Source organism: Mus musculus, chromosome 4, assembly GCF_000001635.26.
Source record: "Mus musculus strain C57BL/6J chromosome 4, GRCm38.p6 C57BL/6J".
Lineage (NCBI taxonomy): Eukaryota > Metazoa > Chordata > Mammalia > Rodentia > Muridae > Mus > Mus musculus.
The window spans coordinates 4,523,047-4,543,191 of record NC_000070.6 but is presented as its reverse complement, the minus strand read 5'-3'; the positions used below and the strand labels follow the sequence as shown (position 1 = coordinate 4,543,191).

Below are 20,145 nucleotides of genomic sequence, written 5' to 3'. Positions count from 1 at the left end.
ATGGTTAGTATCTAGAGTCATGGATTATTTTAAGAGCTTAATGCAAAACTCAAACTTGATCTTTGTTAAAATAAATAATAGTTTGTCATCCAATGTAAGACAAAGGTTATTGTGAGTACTTGTTAAAAGTAATAAGGCCTTCCAGCTTTGTGTTTTGCACTGATTAGTGCAATAGCAGTTGAGTTTGAATCTCATACTTTGATAGTACGATTGAACAGCTTAATTAATGATTAGAACACTAGTTCTATCTTGAAAACCTAGAAGCACACAGCATTATGGAGTTTGTTAAAGAAGTGGGGGTAACTAGATGGAGAGTTCTCTAGGCATGACCCATAGCTTTAATTATTTCTCCTTACATTATTTTTGAAGGAATATCTGCCAAGTATATGTTTAGTGAAAGAAAAGGAGAGAAAAGAGAAGGAAAGGAGAGAATACGTAAGTAGAAAATGAAACTCTCTTGGAGACACCTATTTAATAAACTTCTTCTGGCCACAATTGAAATTTGTACCAAGATTTCTTAACTCTGGGTCAAATTTATCTCAATGTCCAGATATTTTATATGTTCATAACTATAATATTGATAACTGAGGCCAATTGAAATAACTCACCTTTTGTATCAAACTTCCTTAAGAGTAAAATTTGTTTAATTTAGAGAAAATTGTAACAGTTGAATTCAAAGAGGACATCTAATATGCTGGTGGAATGCAGTGAACCTGTTTCCTGTTGGGAGTCTCTGTCCGCCATCATGCCTCTCCTTCAGCTTAGCAGTAGTGAGCCATCTGCAGCCAGTTAGAGCCCTATTAACACACAGGACCACCATCCCAGGGAGACACTAATTGAAAACACAAAGCTTGGAAAAGATGTTAAGTTTTTCATAACAAATTACTTATTCCCACTTAATTGAATCTTAGCCTTTCTAATTTTCTGCCCTCTTTCTAAGCACATAATTTTCTGCCCTACAGTTGCTACTAGATTGATTTGAATCTTCCCTAGAGTTTTACAAATTAGTTACATCCTGGATGTAAAAAGGTCTTTTGAGAAAACATGTACAATAAATAGTTCCTGTAAATCAGCCTATCCCTGAGTGCAGAATTTTACCTAATTCTGAAACTCTCCCAGACACATTTGCCAAAGGGAGGACCAGACTCTGAAAAGAGATGAGTACCTCTTGAGGACCCTACTGCATTAAGTTTTCCCCTAGACACACAAACACCACAAATACACACACCACAACACACACACACACACACACACACTCACACACACACCCCTATATACCACAAGCACACAAACACACACACAATGGCAACTTGAAAATGAAATGTAATGAGATCTGTCTGTTATAAACAATATTAAGAAAACCCTTTTTAGATTAGGAAAGTTAATGGCAGTTCTTTAACTGTCAATGTCCAGTACATTTGTTAAAAAGTTTTTGGAGATTCTTCTTTAAATATTGGTTTTTATTTTTAAAGATCCTAACTATGGATTTTATGATATTGTCTACCTCTGTTTTGTTCAAACAGGGTATTTTTATACCTTGTTGTACATAAATAACTATGTATCATTAAAGTTTTGTTATAGCACTTCAGAGTAAGATGCTACTTAGTTGACATGAAGAACAAATAGAGTACTTCATGCAACATTGTCCCTTGAGAGAAACTGTTGATATCACTGCATCTTATGTTACAGCATCAAGAAGATTGGGTGCTATGTGAACACAATGTGTTATTTCCTAGGAAAATATTTATTATAGTATTATGAAACAAAATTGACTCTGAAAATGATAGAACACATAAAGAGATTAAGAAACAGAGAGGAATCAAAAGGAAGTTCAAAGGAAAGTTCTTTGACATTAAATAGTCTACTCAGTGCACACAAACATAGGACATATATGGTAGTCTAAGTATACCTCTCTTTAAATAGAAAAAAAGTGAGCCTCAAACTCAGTACGTATGTGTGTATGTGTGTAGTGTAACAAAACATTCAGCCACTATATGTTAATAGAATAGTACATGTTAACAAGTCAGACATAACAGAAAAAAAATACAAGAATGGATCAACCAATGTAATCAATTCATGTTATATTCGTCATACTATGAAATAAAGGGAGAAAACGTGGTTACCTCAATAAATTCAAAAGATCTCCTTCTAGAAGATCTAACCTTTCTGCTAATAAACATGGGGAAATAGTTTATAAACCGATAAAGTTACATTTGTGTAAAACATATAAGAAGAGTAATCAACCAATGCTATATAAAAAAAAAAAAAAAGCATCATTGTCATGCCTGAGGACAGAGCAAGACAAACCACCTGCATACCTAATTTTTAATCTGGCTATCAATACCAGATATCATTATTTAAGAAATGATGATATCTTAAGAAAATAACACATGACATAAAAATATCAGAAAATCTCACCAGCATTTTCAATGACCTAGAAACCTGTGTGACACTAATATAAGATAAGGATGTTTATGTAAAATGTTAAGAAAAAATCTAAGATCTTCTATATAGGGGGAGGAGCTGATAACTAACATCTAGTTCCCGAATTGCTTCTTGAATGGGTCAATAATGATGGCAGAAGCTAATCGCTGAGCAAAGGATTTGGCGGAATGTCAGGCCAGACAGGAAGAGAGGGGCACAGAGAGGACTGCGCATCAGGCCAGGCGGTGGAGCACATAGGAAGCTGAAGACATTTAATGTCTCTGGGCACCAATAGTTTGCAGCCTCTGCAGGCAGCTGGGGAGGCTAAAGAGGATGGGGCAGGATATTCTTCGCCCAGCCTTTGAGTTTTAAAACATAAAAGTTTCTAGTGTTTTCTTTCCACTGGACTAAAGGGAACTAGGTGTGACAGCTGTTGCCGACATCTGGCTCGGAGGAGTGGGCATCGTTCTAGGGAATACAGGTGGCTGTTCTTGGAGCATTACTGGGATCTTAGGAAGGCGTTAGCTAGCCAAGGGGACTGCTTAGATGGCAAGCAAGCAATGATGTTCCACAGAACCTAACTGGAGCAAGCATGATTTATAAAATTATATGCTACACTTCTAAAAAACTTAAAACTTCATTTTAATATTAATATAGAAGCACAATACACATATTTATTAATCCATAATTTAAAGGTATTAGAGACTCCCGGATTACCTTCCTATACAGAATCACGGCTAATCCGATGGTTTAGTGATGTCTTACAAATGTAATATGCTTGATTGCGCCTTAGGAAAAGAAAAAAAAATCTATGAATGTTACAAAGAATATTTTAGAAAGTATCACACTCAAGATTATAGTAGTTAAAAGTAAGTAGGTATTATTTTAATAGATTAAAATTAGTGACAAGTAAAAGAAAATGAAGAATCATATACATGTATCTGTATAGTCTGGGTATTTGATAATTTTTCATTTTAAATCTGTGAGTAAAATATTAATGATTCATAAAATGTCATAACCATCTATACTTGAATAGAAATAAGTTTTATATTTCTGTCATTCCACATACAAGAAATAAAACCATGAATATTAATAAGTAAGAATAAAATATAAAAAATTCAAAATAACAATTTAGAAGGTACAAGATATATTAAGACACAAATCTTATCTACTTTGGAAACAACTGACTGTAAGTCACATTTCACAAGATAAAATGAACAAACTTAAAAAGTAATGAACTGAAGGAGTAATCGTCATAAATACCTTCCATTCATATGCATCACCGTCATACCTCACAACAGACATAAATTCTGAGAAATTCAATAAGAGATGTCATCTGTCAGCATCAATTTAAACAAACTCCAATGGCGTGAATCAGTGTGCTCAATGTGGTCATGAAGCAGTCAGGAATCACAGCGTGTCCTTTCACCACAAAATGTATACCTGCCAGTCCAACACACCCTAATGTGAATCTTTTATGAATAGGAGCACCTCTTTTAATAAATAGGCAAAGTATTGTCTAAAATAAGTTTATTTAATATAAGTTCAGCAATAGCCACTACCTAACATTATGTGCTGTATACAGATCAATTTGCGGTAGTTTTACAGAGCTGGCAGCCCAATAAAGTGTTGTCAGCAGTATCATGATGATTTTGAGAATAATAAATTGCACTATGATGTTATGATCGGTACCACGTCACTAGCAATAGAAAACTGTCAATTCAATTATAATCTGGTAGAATCTCTATCTGTATGTGTCTATCATTGGCTAGAACATTGTTATGAGATTTATGACTGTATGATGCAACATTGAAAATTGAATACTGGTTATGAGTAGGTAATTAATAAAAAAGGAGATGAAATGTTTTATGAACATGTAAAATATTGCTGTCACTGCGAAGGCCAGATGCAATTTTCAATGCAGCAAGATAACACTCTTTCATTACTAGACTGACAAGGTTTTTAAAGACGAATAATATCTGTGGTTGGTAAGAAAACGAGAAAGCAAACATCTGCACTGCATTGCTGATGAGTGTGTAAGGGATGTCCTTTTGCAGTACAGTTCAGATGAGCTTATCAAAGACTAGAACTTTTTTCAGCCAAAATAATGTGCACGTACACCCTAGAACAACCTTTACCTTGTAAGTCTTTAAATTTTTTTATTTTAAATTTTGTAATTATTTAAATTTTAAATATTTAAATATTTAAATATTAATGTAAATTTTAGAAATGAAACAAATGCATGCAAATCTTTAAAAAAGAAATTTTTACACTAAGTAAATATTTTAAGCAGCAGGTACTGGAAAGCATAGGAAAATGACTATAGTTTGCATGACCCATCCACACATTCATTCTAGAACACATGAGAGAATAGAGGCAAGTGAGTCTACATTTATGTGTAATCATTGAGATGAAAAATATTAGCTGCAGAAGTAAAGCAAACCATATAGCTGGAAAGGGGAAACAAAAATCAAAGCTAGAGGTGTAAATCTGATTAATTAAAAACTGTTAAAAGTTTGTACATCAAAGAGTGGGTTAGGAAAGGCTCCAGATAGAGTGAGATGTGAGGAGAGAAGTAGGCTTACTTATTTGTTTATTATTTAGTTCTTGACATTTCTGTTATTTTTTATGCCATTATAAGATCTATTCAATTATAGTACTGAAGAAAAAAGAAAAATGAACCATTATCTAAACTTCTCAAGACCAAATATACTCTACTTTTGTAATATTCTGAAGGAAAATGGCTAAATCTGAGTTTCAAGAACTGTTCAAGAAAAAGTTTTGGCAACAGCAGTAGCTTTTTTAAAGCAAAAGCCTGTACTGTTCACCGAGCTTCAAAACCCACTTAATTAAGTGTGCACAGGTTCAAACTAACGCTTCAAACATTCTAAACTTCATTTCGTTTATACAGAATCTTCCCTACATTGTGGAGCTACTCTTTGTGAACTGAGAAACAGAGCTCTGCCCACTAATGGCATTAATGTCCCCACATGGAAGCAGCTCTGCCCATTAATGGCAGGTCCCCACATGGAAGCAGAAACTGAGAAACTGAGAAACTGAGCTCTGCCCATTAATGGCAGGTCCCCACATGGAAGCAGAAACTGAGAAACTGAGAAACTGAGCTCTGCCCATTAATGGCAGGTCCCCACATGGAAGCAGAAGTTCTTTTGTTAGCTCTAAAGGATCAGCGCACTCAAGGCAGAATAGAATGTCAAGGAAAACAGATGTTTTGTTTACCCCAACAAATCCTTTTCCAAATAAGTTGAATTTCCTCTGGGTGGTCATAACTCTTAGGGCAGAGATTAATTTGACATATAAAAAGGAAGAAATACTGCAGCTTGAAAAGAAGAAAGGGAACTCATTTCAGCCAGAGAAGAAAGAGCAGGCTGAGGTGGCTTCATAACTCAACCCACTGTAAGCCAAGACTCTCTTCTCAAGTACTTCCTTATAAATCAGACAGGAACACACTGTCTTTCGCTATGTGCCCCAGGAGGAAAATTGCTTTAAGTCAGTGGAAGTTCATGAAATAGGGAATGGAGTTCAGAGGCAAGAAATAGAGTTATTAAAACTATTTTAAATATAACATAAATCCAAACTGGAGTAAAAGAGTGTCACTGATCCTTCTTCGGGGTCTGAGACAATCATTCAAGACTTTTCTGGCAGTAGCATCAACCAGTTATTCCATCAATTAAAAAAACTAGTGATTTGATTGGTGAAACAATTTGGCCATGACCACATGGCTGGCCTCTGAGAGATAACCATAGGAGGTGCCATATATTTGGAACATCTCTATTTTTTTACATTATATGGATCTCCAGGAATCCATGCTAGTCTTTGTCCCTTGTCAGAAGCCAGAAGAAGCTGGATGCTGATGGCGGAAAGGGAAAGTTGTAGCATCAACATCCAACATCAGGAGCAGCACCAGCAAGGAGGCAAAGAGCAAAATCCTTTCTACCTGGATGATGCAGGCCACATTTAGGGTGGGCCTTCCCATTTTAAATAAATACTCAGGAAATGGCCCTCATTACTGTGCCTTGCAGGTTTACTCATAGTTGACTCTAGAGCCAGTCAAACTATCAACCAAGATTGACCATTGTAATTTTCATCCACTAGCCAAGCTTTACCTGTTGTTCTGCTGTTCCCCAGATTATGAAACAATAGGTTGCAGCGGGTGGATTTCCACACCAGTCACTAATGAAGAGCTGTAGGAATGTCATCAGTTTCAGTGTGTGCTGCTGTATCAGATGAGGACATATTTTCTAGTTCCCCTTTCCTCTATCCTCTACAGTAGAGTAGCATGACAGAGGTACCTGGTGTTCCATTTGCCCAAGCATGTAAAATCTGGCTGATTCTATTGGTACAGAACTGAAGATACACTGAGTATATGCAGCTTTATGTAGGTAGATGAGTGACAATTTCGTCCTTTATGTCAACTCTTTATCATATTGGTACAAAGTGTTTTGAAAACCAGATATATGAATTAAAATATAAGAAATTATCTGGACTATGTTTGTCTTAAATTCCATTGAGAAACCCAATTTGCTGTTCATCAGAAGTCAAAACCAGAACTTAACAGATATGGCTGGTCTGGGGCATGCATTTAAAACATGCAAGAACATGTCTGTCCAGGTTGTTGTGAATCTTTTACAATTATTCTATCATTTGAATGGTATTGACAGTGTCTTGCTTTAGTTCCTGATTAGACCGTGTGTGCCTGAGAGACTTGTGATCTACCCAGCAACGATAGAGAGGCTTATATTAAGTGTCATTTAGATTTTATTTCTCAGACTCTATCTAGGTTAATTGCTAGATTTTTATTAAAAATATAAATGGCCAAATACATATACATACAAATTTATTTTATATAATTTATTATTTATTTATTTATTTTGGTTTTTCTAGACAGAGTTTCTCTGTGTAGCCCTGGCCGTCCTGGGACTCACTTTGTAGACCAGTCTGGCCTCAAACTCAGAAATCTGCCTGCCTCTGCCTCCCAGGTGCTGGGATTAAAGGCATGCGCCACCACGCCTGGCTTATATAATTTATTTTTAAAAACATATAAAAGTGAAAGGAACTCTTGGGGAAAACTGTCAGACAATTGAGGGAAATACCTGTTCATTTCTCTCTTTCAAAACTTCCCTTGCCTTTGTGCTACCTTCTCACCTTGTAATCTTTGTTGCCTCCTGAGGAGGGGAAGAGCCACAGCAACCCTGTGAACAGTTAATAATTTTAGCAATTGTTTACAATCATATGTCAACCAGGATACTTAATTACTATGTAAGTGCATTTATGCTAGGCAATTACTTAGATTAACTGCAATGTTATTTTCTAAATGCCTAGAAATAAATCAAACAATTTAAGGATGAGGGAAAAAATGAAAATGTTTGATGTCAAGTAAAAGTTCATAATATTAGCAAAGAAAAAGTCCTTTGCTTCAAGAGCTTTATTTATTCTCTACAGCACGTGGCAGTGAAAAGGTAGCTGAGTTTATGGTGAAGTGCACATCTGATTTACAGAAACAGCACAGAATGTGCTTTCTCTGCCCGTGTGTTACTGAGAGTCCTCACTGCTGTTATCAAAATGTCTGACAGACAAAACATAAGAGCTCCTAAATGGAGAGATTTCAACCCACTGTCCTTGTCTTTATTAACTGTGGAACTGGGAAGACACAGAGTGTAGTAGAACAAGTCAAGAAAGATGTTCCTCTCATGACAGGCAAGAAGGAGATAGTAATCAGAAAGATGTCACAGCCACCCACGACACACCCTGTAGGGTCCCATAATGAAATCATATTATGAGTCCATCAAAGAAGCAATCCACTGGCTATGTCAGAACCCTTATGACCTTACTGTCATGATAGTAATGACAAGTAGAGGGATAAGGTATTTACCAGGCAGGAATCAAAGATTAAAGTTTTAATGAAGAATATATATGTTACAAAAAAGACAGGGGCTGAATCCACAGAGAGACCATCACAATCCTAAAAAGGAAATGGTATATATTATATATATATAAAGCAGTTAAGAGAAATTACTTAGTCTTATCATGTGTAACATTTTGCAGGAGGTCATATTTGGATAAGTAAGAAAGAAGTGGGCATCTCAATATCTTGTTGAATAATAAGTTTTATAGTTTGTTCCTTTATCTTTGTTAAGACTGCATTTTGGGTGATGCATCATGGGTTGATGGGTTGTAAGGATTAGATATCACAGGTCACTGAGCAGGCTGGCTCCAAGCACTGGGGATCTAATTGTTAAAGGGTAGGAAATATTTAATCTTGCATTTATTTTTGTTTGTTTTATTTTTGTTTCTGTTGTTGTTTTGTCTGTACATTTATCCTCTGACAGATCGGTGATGTCAAATTATTGATAAGGCATGAAAACATTATTTTCTTCAGCAACTGCTTTAAAACAGAGAATGGGCATTGGTCTAAGGGAAAAGGGCTGCTTGGTATTCCTGATCTGTCATTGGGTTGTAAAACCATAGGCATAAAAGGTTTGAACTTGGGCTGGAGAGATGGCTCAGCGGTTAAGAACACTGACTGCTCTATCAGAGGTCATGAGTTAAATTCCCAGAAACCACATGATGGCTCAAAACCATTTGTAGTGGGATCCAATGCCCTCTTCTGGTTTGTCTGAAGACAGCTACAGTGATTAGCTAGCTAGCTAGCTAACTCTTTTTTAAAAAAAAGGTTTGAACTGCATTTTGGAGAGGAAAGAGAATGCTTATTAAAGATTTCAACTTTACTTGGAGGTCAAGAGGTACTTGGTGGGAGTGAATGGACAAGCTTTGGACTTGATTTTGAAAGCTAATAGAAGAACAAGGTGCTACAGATTGGCATGGGTCTTTGTCCTGAAATAATCTCAGAAGTTTCCCTAATGACTACACCAGAGTTTTGATAGAAGGTATTCAGGGTTAGGAACTGACAGTAAAATAATGCAGTTAAAGTTTAACAAGATTTTATAGTAAGTTTTACAGTTTGTAAGAGTCACGTCTGGTACTTGGTCATTCTTTTACCAAGGCTGAGTTCAAGGGCTTCATGTTGAGTATTCTTAAGATGTTATGAGACTTAATGTTATTTATGGTTACTAAGTTATATCCTTGAACATAAATAAAAAATGTATTTGACATTGTACAGATTGACTATAGAGTATTGAATGTAGAAAAACGTGAGAAAATGTTGGAGTTAGAGACAAAAGTGTGGACACAGAGAACAATTGCAAGGCAACACCCTGAGACTGAGGGAGTGAGAAGAGAGGAGATTCTTCCAATTACATATCTTATCAGGGATAATTAGAACCTATCTTTACTAATACAGATGGATGATGGATGTAATGGCGTCTTTCTTTACATAAGTTAAAGCAGATAATTTCTTTTATTTTGCCTTGGTGTTCATGTTTTGCCACATGCCCATTTAGCAGTTTGGTAAGCAATGGCCTTTTGTGAGTTTCTTCTTCATAAGTAATTGTGGTTGGCACCATTTAATATTCCAGGTTAAACACTATTGTAATTGAACTAATATATCATAGAGGCCATCTTCCCCAATACTCTTAGAAGAAATTAAAGTACATTTGTTTTCTAATTCTTTTGAGTAGATCCTTCAAAATAAGATGTAAGATGTTATAGAGGGATCTCATGTGAGTGAAACTCTGGTGAAAATATGAGTGTATATGCATAATCATTTATGTCAGGTTGGAAGAACTAAGCAACTTACAAAGTGCTATCGGCATACAAGAAAATGAATTTCACATAAAATGCATAAAATTATTTAAATGAAATCATAAAAATTTCACAAACTTAGGGAAACGGAAACCCATAAAGATACCAGAAGCACACAGAACACAAAACAGATAGGACCAGAAAAGAAATTTCCCATGATATAGCAAACAAAACAAACATGTACAAAACAAAGACAATATATTGCAAGCTGTAAGACTGAGGGATCTACTCATATTTAAAGGCAGATTCATCAGAATAACTGATAACCTTTCAAAGGATGAAAACAAGAAGAGCTTCAGAATGGATAGTTCACATTCTGAAAAGAGCACCACCCCCAATTCTGTCTAATATATTCTGTAAAACTCTCAGTCCTAATCTATAGTGAAAGAAAAACTTCCCATGATAAAGCAGGCTAAAAAATAAATCACAAGTTCTAAGCCATCCCTTCAAAGGATGCTAGAAGGATTACTTCAGCGTGAAGAGAGAGATAAACAGAACTCAAGAGACCTTATGAAATATTTTCCTTTGTTCAGAAGACAAGGGTAATTCAGAAATTCACAACTAGCCAACATGCACAAAATAAGTATCTGTGGAGTTCCCAGCCAAAACTGGGACACCCAAATCACTCCTTCCCTCAGAGGCTCAGAGATCATTCTGGAATAGAATCAGGAAGGACTGAAGCAAAGCAAAGCACTGTCCTATGAACACAGCTGGACACGTACATGCTCTCACGAACTAACAGCAGCTGTAGCTGTTGTACAGGCCAAGCTAATGAACATTCCCACATGGAGAGGACAGGAACTTAGAGTTTCAGCCCTTCACTCAAGAGCTATTTACAAACGATGGGTTCTGAGGAAAGGTGACTCCCTTTGCTTTAAGTACATGGACCCTGGTATGTTGATCATGCTTCTTGGGTGGTCCCATACACATTATTCATAGGGGAAACATAATTTTGACTTGGTGAGTGATGAAAACCAAATGCACATGAAGTTGGAGGCAATAGGGAAGTTGGGGTTAGATCTAGGAGTTAAGGATTCAGGGGTTCAATAAAATCAACATACATTGCCTACATGTGTGAATTTTAAAAATTATATTAAAAACTATTTTCATTCTTGAAGTGCAAACATAAAGTTACACATATGTAAATCAGCAGGTGTGATATAGGATATAGTAGTCTGAATGATAAACATCACATGATCATCTCAATGGATATAATAAAGCTTTTGATAAAGTATAATACCCTTTCTTGATAAAAATCCTGAAGTATTGGGATTAAAATGACATACTATAACTTAATTAAAGGCTACATGTGACAAATGTATAATAAAAATAAGTGGAGGAGAACATGTTCAGTATTTCTTCCCATATTCAATATAGTGCTTGAAGTCTTAGCTAGAGCAATAATCAAGGTAATTTTCTTTAAATAAGTAAGGAAGAAGTTAAATTATCTCTATTTGCCTCTGGTATGGTCTTATATTTAAAAGACTCTAAAGATTCCACCAGAAAACTCTTAGACCTGACACTGACAAACACATACATGCACACACGCACACAGCAGACCACAAAATCAATATCCTAAGTCGGTCCTTTACCTTTTTTGTACACCTACAATTGTGAACTAAACCTAGTCATGAACAATTCTTGAAAAGACAGCAGTAATTGATGCCATGTTGTGCTTGCAACCAGGAGCCTAGCATGGCTGTCTTCTAAGAGGATCTATCAGGAGCTGACTGACACAGATGCAAGTACTCACAGCCAACCATAGGAAAGAGATCAGGGACCCCCTGCAGAAAAGTTAGGGTAAGGATTAAAAGAAACTGAAATAGATGGCAGTCCCATAGGAAAACCAACAGGATCAAGTAGACCAGTGGGAGCTCCCAGAGACTGAGCCACCAAACAAAAAGCATGAATGGCCTGCTCTGAGGCCCTGGCACATATGAGGCCTTGTTGGCCTCAGTAGTAAAGGATACACCTAGTCCCATAGAGACTCAATGCCCCCCCCCCGGGGGGGGGGTCCTGGGAGGCACCCTCTCAGAAGCAAAGGGGCTGGGGAAATGGGGAAGAATTCTGTAATGGTAATGGGGAGCAACATTTGGGAAGTAAATTAGCTAATTTATTAGTTAAAAAACACCAGTAATAAATCTCCCAAAAGAGACAAAAGTATTCTACAGAGAAAACTTTCAAGAGACTGAAGAAAGTAATTGAATAAGATATCAAAATATGGGAAGACTCCCATGTTCATGGATTGGCAAAGTTAATAAAAATATAAAAATGGTTGCATTAATGAAATATATAGATTCAATGCAGTCTTCATCAAAATTCCAATTATTATTCACAGGCATAGAAAATTTTATATAAAAATGCAAAAGAACTTGAATACTTCAGTCATTATTAGCTGAACGAGCAATGCTGGAAGTATATAAGAAGCCCTCTCAAATTATGCAACAGTGTCATAGTAACAGAATGGCAAGGAACTGGTCCCCCAAAAGACCTGTGAAATAGACTAGAAGACACAGAAATCAACCCTCAGAGCTCCAACCTCTGAAATGAGCACCTCTTCACAGCATTGCTCTGGGAAAAGAGAACCATGTGAAGAATGATGAGCCTTCTTATTTCTCACAATTCAAAGACTTTAATGTAAGACCTGAAACTTTGAAGCTGCTTCAGAAAAACAGGAGAAAAGTTAGAAGCTTAGGGGCATAGGTGGAAGATTTCAGAAAAGGAATCCAATTGCTCTGGGAATAATTGAGAAGTTTTGACAAATGAGATCACATGAAATTTAAATGATTGTACATCCATCTCCATCTGAAATGGAGATAGAGGAATGGGGAAAACATTTGCTGACAGGGACTGATGTCTAGAAGAAATCTGAAAGCTAAATACCCAAACTCCCAAATCATTCATTCATAAACTAAGGAGCTGGAGATACGTTTGCCAGGAAGAAATGCCAATAATGGCCAATAAGTAAATGAAAATGAAAAAGTTTGACATTATTCTTATGGGCAGCGCAAATAAGCTTTTTGGTCCCATGTCCAAGTTAGAAGACTAGCTGAAAGAAGAAAAAAGACATTCTGGTCAGGATGTCAAAAAAGGCACCCTTATCCATCTCTGGTAGAGCCACGATGAAGACATCCTGGGTGCTCACAAGAGAGAACCTAGGTCCACACACTTCTGACATACTTACATGTCTGTTTACTGCCCTTCACTCAGCATAGCCACCATATGGAACCAGTTTAAATGTCTATCACCAGGGTGATGGATAGAGAAACATGGTATATACACCCAAAGGAAGGAATTTATTTGTAAAGATGAAAACTAATCCTTGTAGGAATGTTGTTGGAGCTAGAGTAAAATAAGCCAAATATAGATTTAAATATATGTATTTCAGGTCACAACTGTAGGAAATTAAAACAGAAGCAGGAGTATTTGAGAGAAAGGAAAGGATGAGGTAGAGGGTAGGAGGAGAACAGAAGAGAGTGGACAGTAGCTATGAGCAAATACGTGGTATGTATATGAAGACGTCATAATGAAACTCATTGTTTTGCAAGCAAACCATAATAAATAAATATGAGTGAGGGTGGTGGTGGCTGGATTGGCTGGGGTGCAGCGTCCATGGATAGCCGATGGGGTAGGAGCTTTGTCAAGCTCAGAGCAAGGCGAGGCCCTCTCTCTGCGTCTGCGTGGTGGTGGCAAAAACGTGGTGGTAGCCAGGGAGGCAGGATGGTCTCAAGGTCATGTGCCGCCAGCAGGACTGGCAGGGTGTCTAAGGCATAGGCTAGCAGAGAAACTGCAGTTCTCCAGTCACCGCAGGACTTTGGTGGGAAACACATTGTGGATTTATGGCTATTCCAAATTTGAAGACCAACTTCTGCCAGGCTCAGCACAACTTCCCTGACAAATGACCTTGGGGGCGAGCTCTATGTGAGGTATTCAACTGTGCCTCGAAGACTCTGGACACCGAGACTATCCTCAAAAATAACTGCAAGTATACTTTCTTTAATGACTCTGCTAAAATCAAGCATCAAGTAAACAAAAGTAGAAGGCAGCCACCACCATTGTCTCACTCGTGTCTGAAAGTAGGCTCGGTGGGTAAATTCGGTATGTAGCTGGATGGTTTGGAAATTTGAAGGTACCCATCTGCAGACACTGAGTGAGGCCCAGGCTGAATTCGAGCAAATTCTAAATACTTTTCTACCTATCTTGGAGAAGCTTCATACTGAATAAAAAAGCCCAGTAACAAAAATAAAAAACAATAATAGACTTTTTGTTGAGCCTAATGTTCTCATTTTTCCATCAGGCAGGCACGCACGTACACTCTGATTTGCCATAATGCATCATGTAGCCCCAGTGGAGATTTGCTATAACAACATGCGTTTTCTGATAACTCACAACCCCACTAATAGTACGATGCACAAGTTCACAGAGGAACTCAAGAACTACGGAGTGTCAACTTTAGTCAGAGTTTGTGATGCCACATATGATAAAACTCTAGTTGAAAACTGTGGCATCCATGTTCTAGATCTGCCATACAACGACGGAGCCCCGCCCCCTGATGAGATCGTGGATAATTGGCTAGACCTGCTAAAAAACAAATTCCGTGAGGAGCCTGGTTCCTGTGTGGCAGTGCACTGTGTGGCTGGGCTAGGAAGGGCACCCGTGCTGGTGGCACTTGCTTTGATTGAATGTGGAATGAAAAATGAAGACGCAGTTCAGTTTATCCGGCAGAAACGAAGGGGAGCTTTCAACTCCAAACAGCTGCTTTTTTTGGAGCACTACCGGCCTAAATTGAGGACCCGGTCACTGTCGCGCTTCAGGGATTCTACCGTGCACTGCTGCATCCAGTAGGATCCTAGCTAAAGGCTTTCTCTACTATGATGTTGTAAGGACACTCGTATCTGGAAAGTGCATCTGGAATCTTTCCTGTTCATCAATGAGTGGTCAATTCTACTAATTGGTCCTGAAGCAAACAATGGAAAAATGCTTCTATAAAATGAGTTCAGATAAAAATTAGAAGGAAAAACTAACATACCTTTCAGAGCAAGGACAAAGAAAATCTGGACCCTGCCTCTCGCTCCTGCATGCTAAAAGCACTCTTGAACACACACTCATCATCTGCTGTGTTGTGACAGAAACAAAAGGCTTCACAAGAGGCTGTGTGTTCATGTAATCTTGGGCTTTCATTCTCACAACTATCATCAAAATAAATCTCTTGATAAATCACCTAGCCTTGGACATTTTATTATAACAGGAAGAAATAAAGCTGCTGTTTGTCAACTCACATTTACTAAACTTGTATTTTGTATTTTAGATAATTGGAGTTATCCTTGTGGTGAAGTGCAATACCTACAGCATATTAAGTGATGACGTGTATTTGTGTGCGTGTGTGTGTGTGTGTATGTGCGCGCGCGTGTGTGTGTTTTGAACAAATAAGTCATAATACTATTTTGCGTAAGAATGTTGTTTAGTTGTCCTGAGAAGCATACTTGCATGTGTTGACTTAAGAAAGCCACTATTTAATCTTTAAAGATATTAAAATACTGATCATTGGCCGGAAAATGTTTATGGAAACTGAGAGAAAATCCATACATGTTGTTAGAGGACAATGTGTGTTCTAAAGAGTGATGCAGAGTACATCCTAAAAGAAAAAAGAAAGAAAAAACCCGAGAGCCACTATATACCAAAGTCTGCACCATTAGTAAAATAAATTTTCGTTCTCTTGGTTTCTTAGGGAATTATGGTTCAAGAATTATTTTAATACTTCATGGAAATTAAGTTGCTTTGCCTCTACCTAAAACAATTTCTCAATTATACCTACTTCTAATGTCATGGTCTCATGCAGATAGAAATAAATATGTCTTTACCTCTCAAAACCATACCTGAGCACTCTCAGTTGACAGCCGCTATTAGCCCTCTTCATTCTGCTGCTTCCCCGTTGGCTGGAGGGCAGAGAGCTCCCACGGTTTCTGGGAGAGAGAATCAGTGCAGGCTATTACAAACTCAGTTCTCTCCTAACTGGTAGCCACATGATCAAGAGCTTCCCCTGCAAGACTGTTGAGTTTCACTCCTAGGTAGCAAGTGACAAATCATGACCTGGTAGCATGGAATTGCTCCTAAAAATAGTTACATCAAGGTTCAACAGTTTCCAAATTTCTAATTTGGTCTAGTTTTACTATTCCTCAACCATGCTCCCTCTTTGGATCATAAAGAGGGGGGCAGTTCAGCAGACTCCCTAATGTTGAGATAGTACCCATATGCCATCACTACTATGCAATGCGATCTCCATTACTAGCAGCTGTCTTTTGTGTCAGCTCCATTCTAAAAGCAAGCTTAACATTTACAGTGTTCCTTTTGTTTTTGTTTGTTTGTTTGTTTGTTTGTTTGTTTTTTTACTGTGCTCTCTCATCAGCATGAATCTTCCAAGTGCTCCTCTGAGTTCAGCCTTTAAACCGTAGCAGAATATTGAACAGGAATGGAGAAAATGTGTGTTCTTTTCTTATTCCTGGTTTCAGTGAAAATGGTTTGAGTTTTTTTCTAATCAGCATGATGGTGAGTGTGGGCATGCTGTATATTGCTGTTAATGTGTTGAGATATGTCCTCCACATTTCTAGATTCTCAGGACTTTTATCATGAAAGGATATTGGATTTTGTACATCCAATAAAATAAATATGTGGATTTTATCATTAAGTCTGTTTACGTGGCCAATTACTGATATATGTTTGTTGAATTACCCCTGTATTTATGGAATGAAGCTAAGTTGATAATGGTGAATATCCTTCTAATGTGCTCTTGTGTTTGGTTTGCAAACATTTTACTGAGAAGTATAAGTTCATCAGAGATTTATTTTATTTTGGAAGGTCATATGTAACTAGAAAATCTACCATTTATTTTAATAGAACAGAGATTGTTAATATATCCTTGTGAACCTCTAAGTTTCCTCAGTATCTGTTATAAGCATCCATTTTGACCTTTGGTTTTATTAATTTGGGTCTTCTCTTTTTGAGGTTACTTTGTCTAAATATTCGTCAATCTTGTTAGTCTTTCCAAAGAACCGACTCTATGTTATGTTTGCATTGTTTTTTCTTTTTCACTTCTATTTCATCGATTTCAGCTCTGATTTTGTTTATTTCTTCTCATCTAATCCCTTGGGGTTTTGCTTGTTTTTGTTTTTCCAAGTTGTTCAGGTGCATCATAAAATCACTAATGTATGATCCAACTTCTTTTTTTATGAAGACACACAGTTCTATAAACTGGTCTCTTAGGAATGTCTTTATTGTGCTCCATTGAATTTAGGATACTGGATTTTTATTTTCACTCACTTCTAAAAAATTAAAATTTCCAGTTTTAATTTCTTTCTGACACAATTTTAATTCAGTGTCCTGATTAGTTTCCATGAGTTTTTTTTTTAATGCCATTTCTATTGTTAGTATCCAGCTTTATTCTTTTATGATAAGATAGAGTGTAGAATGTTATTTTAAATTTTCTAAAACTAAGACTGGATTCATACTCTAATACATGGTTGATTTGGAAGAAAATTCCATCAACTCCTGAGAAAGAATGTATTATTTAGGATTTTAGTGAAGTGTTATATAAATGTCTGTTAGATTAATTTAATTTGTGATGAAATTTAACTCAAAAGATTTTTCTGTCTATCATCTATCTATCTATCTATCTATCTGTCTGTCTGTCTGTCTGTCTGTCTGTCTGTCTAATCTAATCTAATCTAATCTAATTCTGGAAGTCTTTCATCAGTGAGACAGATGAGAGGAGGGTCTTGAAGTTATTAGTTATCTCAGTGTTGATTTCAGTAGCTGTTTTAGATCAAATAATGTTTATACTAGGAAATTATGTGCCCTTGTGTTAGATTAATAAATATTTAGAACTGTAACATCCTTGTTGTGGATTTTTCCTTTGTTGAGTATCACATACACTTCTCTATCTAGTCTGATGTGTTTTAGGTTAAGAATCTATCTTGTCATATATTAGGTCATACCTGCTTGTTTCTTTTTTCCATTTAATCAGAATACTTTTTGAAAATCCTTTTGCCAAAAGTGATACCTGATTTTAATGGTGAGGTATGTTTTCTTGGGCACTCCAAGATGATGTCCTGTTTTTGTTTTTGCTTTTTAAAATTCAATCTCCTACTCTTATCTTTTTATAGAGGAATTGAGGCCATTAATATTATTGCTGAACAATATTTATTAATTCCTATTACTTCGTTATGGTGGAATTGACAGACCTGTTTGATAATTGACCTTGAATTGTTCAGGTTTTTTTTTTTTTTTTTGTCCTTTTGAGTTCATTTAATCTTCTCTTCAGACAAATATTCTTTCTAATACCCTTTGTGTAGCTGGATTAGCAGACATAAATTCCTCAAATCCATTTCTATCAGAGTAAATTTTCCTATCTTTTAATCATGGCTAACAGTTTGCTTGTTATCTTTGTTCTTTCAAAGTCTGTAGAGAGTCCAGACCCTCTGGCTTTCAAAGCCTTCACTGAGAAGTAAGGTGTTTTTCCGATGTGCCTGTCTTTGGATGTAACTTGCTCATCCTCTCTTCTCACTATTAATGTCAGTTTGCTGTTGTTCTGTATACTAAGCAGGGTTTTGTTGATGGTGTTTGTTCTATTCTTTAAATTTTATTTTGTGTGTATGAATGTGTTGCCTGCATGTATGAATGTATACCTGGTACCTATGGAGGACAAAGGAAAGCTAAAGATCCCCTGGAACTTTAATCAGAGATAGTTGTAAGACAACATGTAAGTGCTGGGACTTGAACTCACATCCTCCACAAAAGCAACAAGTACACATGCTCTTAATCACTGAAGCTCACATTTAGTGTTTTAATTATCATGCAATAGAAGTGGCTCTGCAATAAAATCTTAACAAAGCTACCATAGCATGTGGCAGAGGGTGTGTGTGTGGGTCTGTGTGTGTATTTACATGTGTGTTCATGTGCCATCGTGCGTCTGGGTATCATTCTGCATGTGTGTCTCTGTGTATGTCTTTATGTGTTTCTCTCTCCCCCCACTTCCCTCCCTCTGTGTTCTGTTTCCCCACCTGTACTTTCTCTGTGACTGTGTGTAGCAGGTTTAGTTCTCACAAGTAACCTAAAGACCAAGTGATGATTTTACTGGCCTAGGGGAGATGCTATCATTGCCAGAAATGACACTGAAGTGCATAGTATTTAAAGGCCCAAAGCTGAAGAAAACATAGTTCATGGTAGAAGCATCATGTCTGGATTCTACTCACCCAGAAAGGTCTTAGTAGGCAAAGCAGAGCTCATGATACTGCTACACAGGAATGGTCCACTCCCATCTGAGAGCACTCCAACATGTTTGTCAGATGAAATGTTTTCAAGAAAAGTTTGGACACAGTTCTTTCTAAGGCAGGATGTAGCTTCCAAAGAATGAAAACCATTTATTTTCTGTTTTCTTCACTCTGAAAATATGTGATGCAAAAGCCCAGGAACTGGAAACAATCCTGTACGTCTGATTCACAGATACTCTGTTGCTCCTTGCTTCCGAGACAGTGCTCTGGAAAGAAAGCAGTTCTTTAAACACACATACACACTGAGCTGGTGTAATTGTTGAACATGGAATCCCACTTTAAGGAAAAATGTCAACTCAACTGGACTTACTATTGTGCCATGGAAGATTAAGTTTTAGAAATAAGTGGCTACACCTGCTTAGTCCATTTGCTTGGGATACTTATTTTTTATTCTTTTATCCCACGGTGGTATCAGCCCTTAATGAGGAAGGAGGTGTGCTTCTTGGATGCAGTAGAGAGGTGCTTTTCTATTTTTTCTAAATTCTATTTTCTAATACAATTGGTTAGTCTGTGTCTGTTATATTAAGAGTTATTATTGAGTAAAGTTTATTAATTCCTTTACTTTGTTGTTGTAGTGCTTAATGGTTTCTGATCATGTCATTTAAGAGACATAACAAATGCGGAAGCAGCACAAGCAGCTGAGGCACACAATGATGTACTGTGTCTTTACAGGTTT

General features: G+C 36.9%; 1 protein-coding gene and 1 long non-coding RNA gene across 4 annotated transcripts; one reads left to right on the top strand and one right to left on the bottom strand.

Moving 5' to 3' along the window:
- Positions 1–22: 22 nt before the first annotated feature.
- Gm33057 lies at positions 23–19,666 on the bottom strand. 3 transcript variants are annotated; one of them, XR_001784225.2, is made up of 6 exons: positions 19,392–19,666; positions 16,020–16,106; positions 7,588–7,634; positions 3,688–3,867; positions 3,142–3,212; positions 23–797 (listed from the first exon to the last, which is right to left on the bottom strand). It is a non-coding gene; the product is annotated as a predicted gene, 33057 (long non-coding RNA). The 3 variants fall into 3 exon arrangements; XR_001784224.2 differs by lacking the exon at positions 7,588–7,634; XR_001784226.2 differs by lacking the exon at positions 7,588–7,634 and having other exon boundaries at positions 3,716–3,867.
- Positions 13,734–15,418, top strand: Gm11780 (predicted gene 11780). The gene has a single exon (NM_001277919.1). It carries the CDS (start codon positions 14,473–14,475, stop codon positions 14,986–14,988), a length of 516 nt encoding a protein of 171 aa, NP_001264848.1. The 5' UTR covers positions 13,734–14,472; the 3' UTR covers positions 14,989–15,418.
- Positions 19,667–20,145: the final 479 nt, after the last annotated feature.

Excerpts from the sequence above, each read along its gene's own strand:
- Gm11780 (NM_001277919.1), top strand. The coding sequence starts at position 14,473 with ATGCATCATGTAGCCCCAGTGGAGATTTGCTATAACAACATGCGTTTT.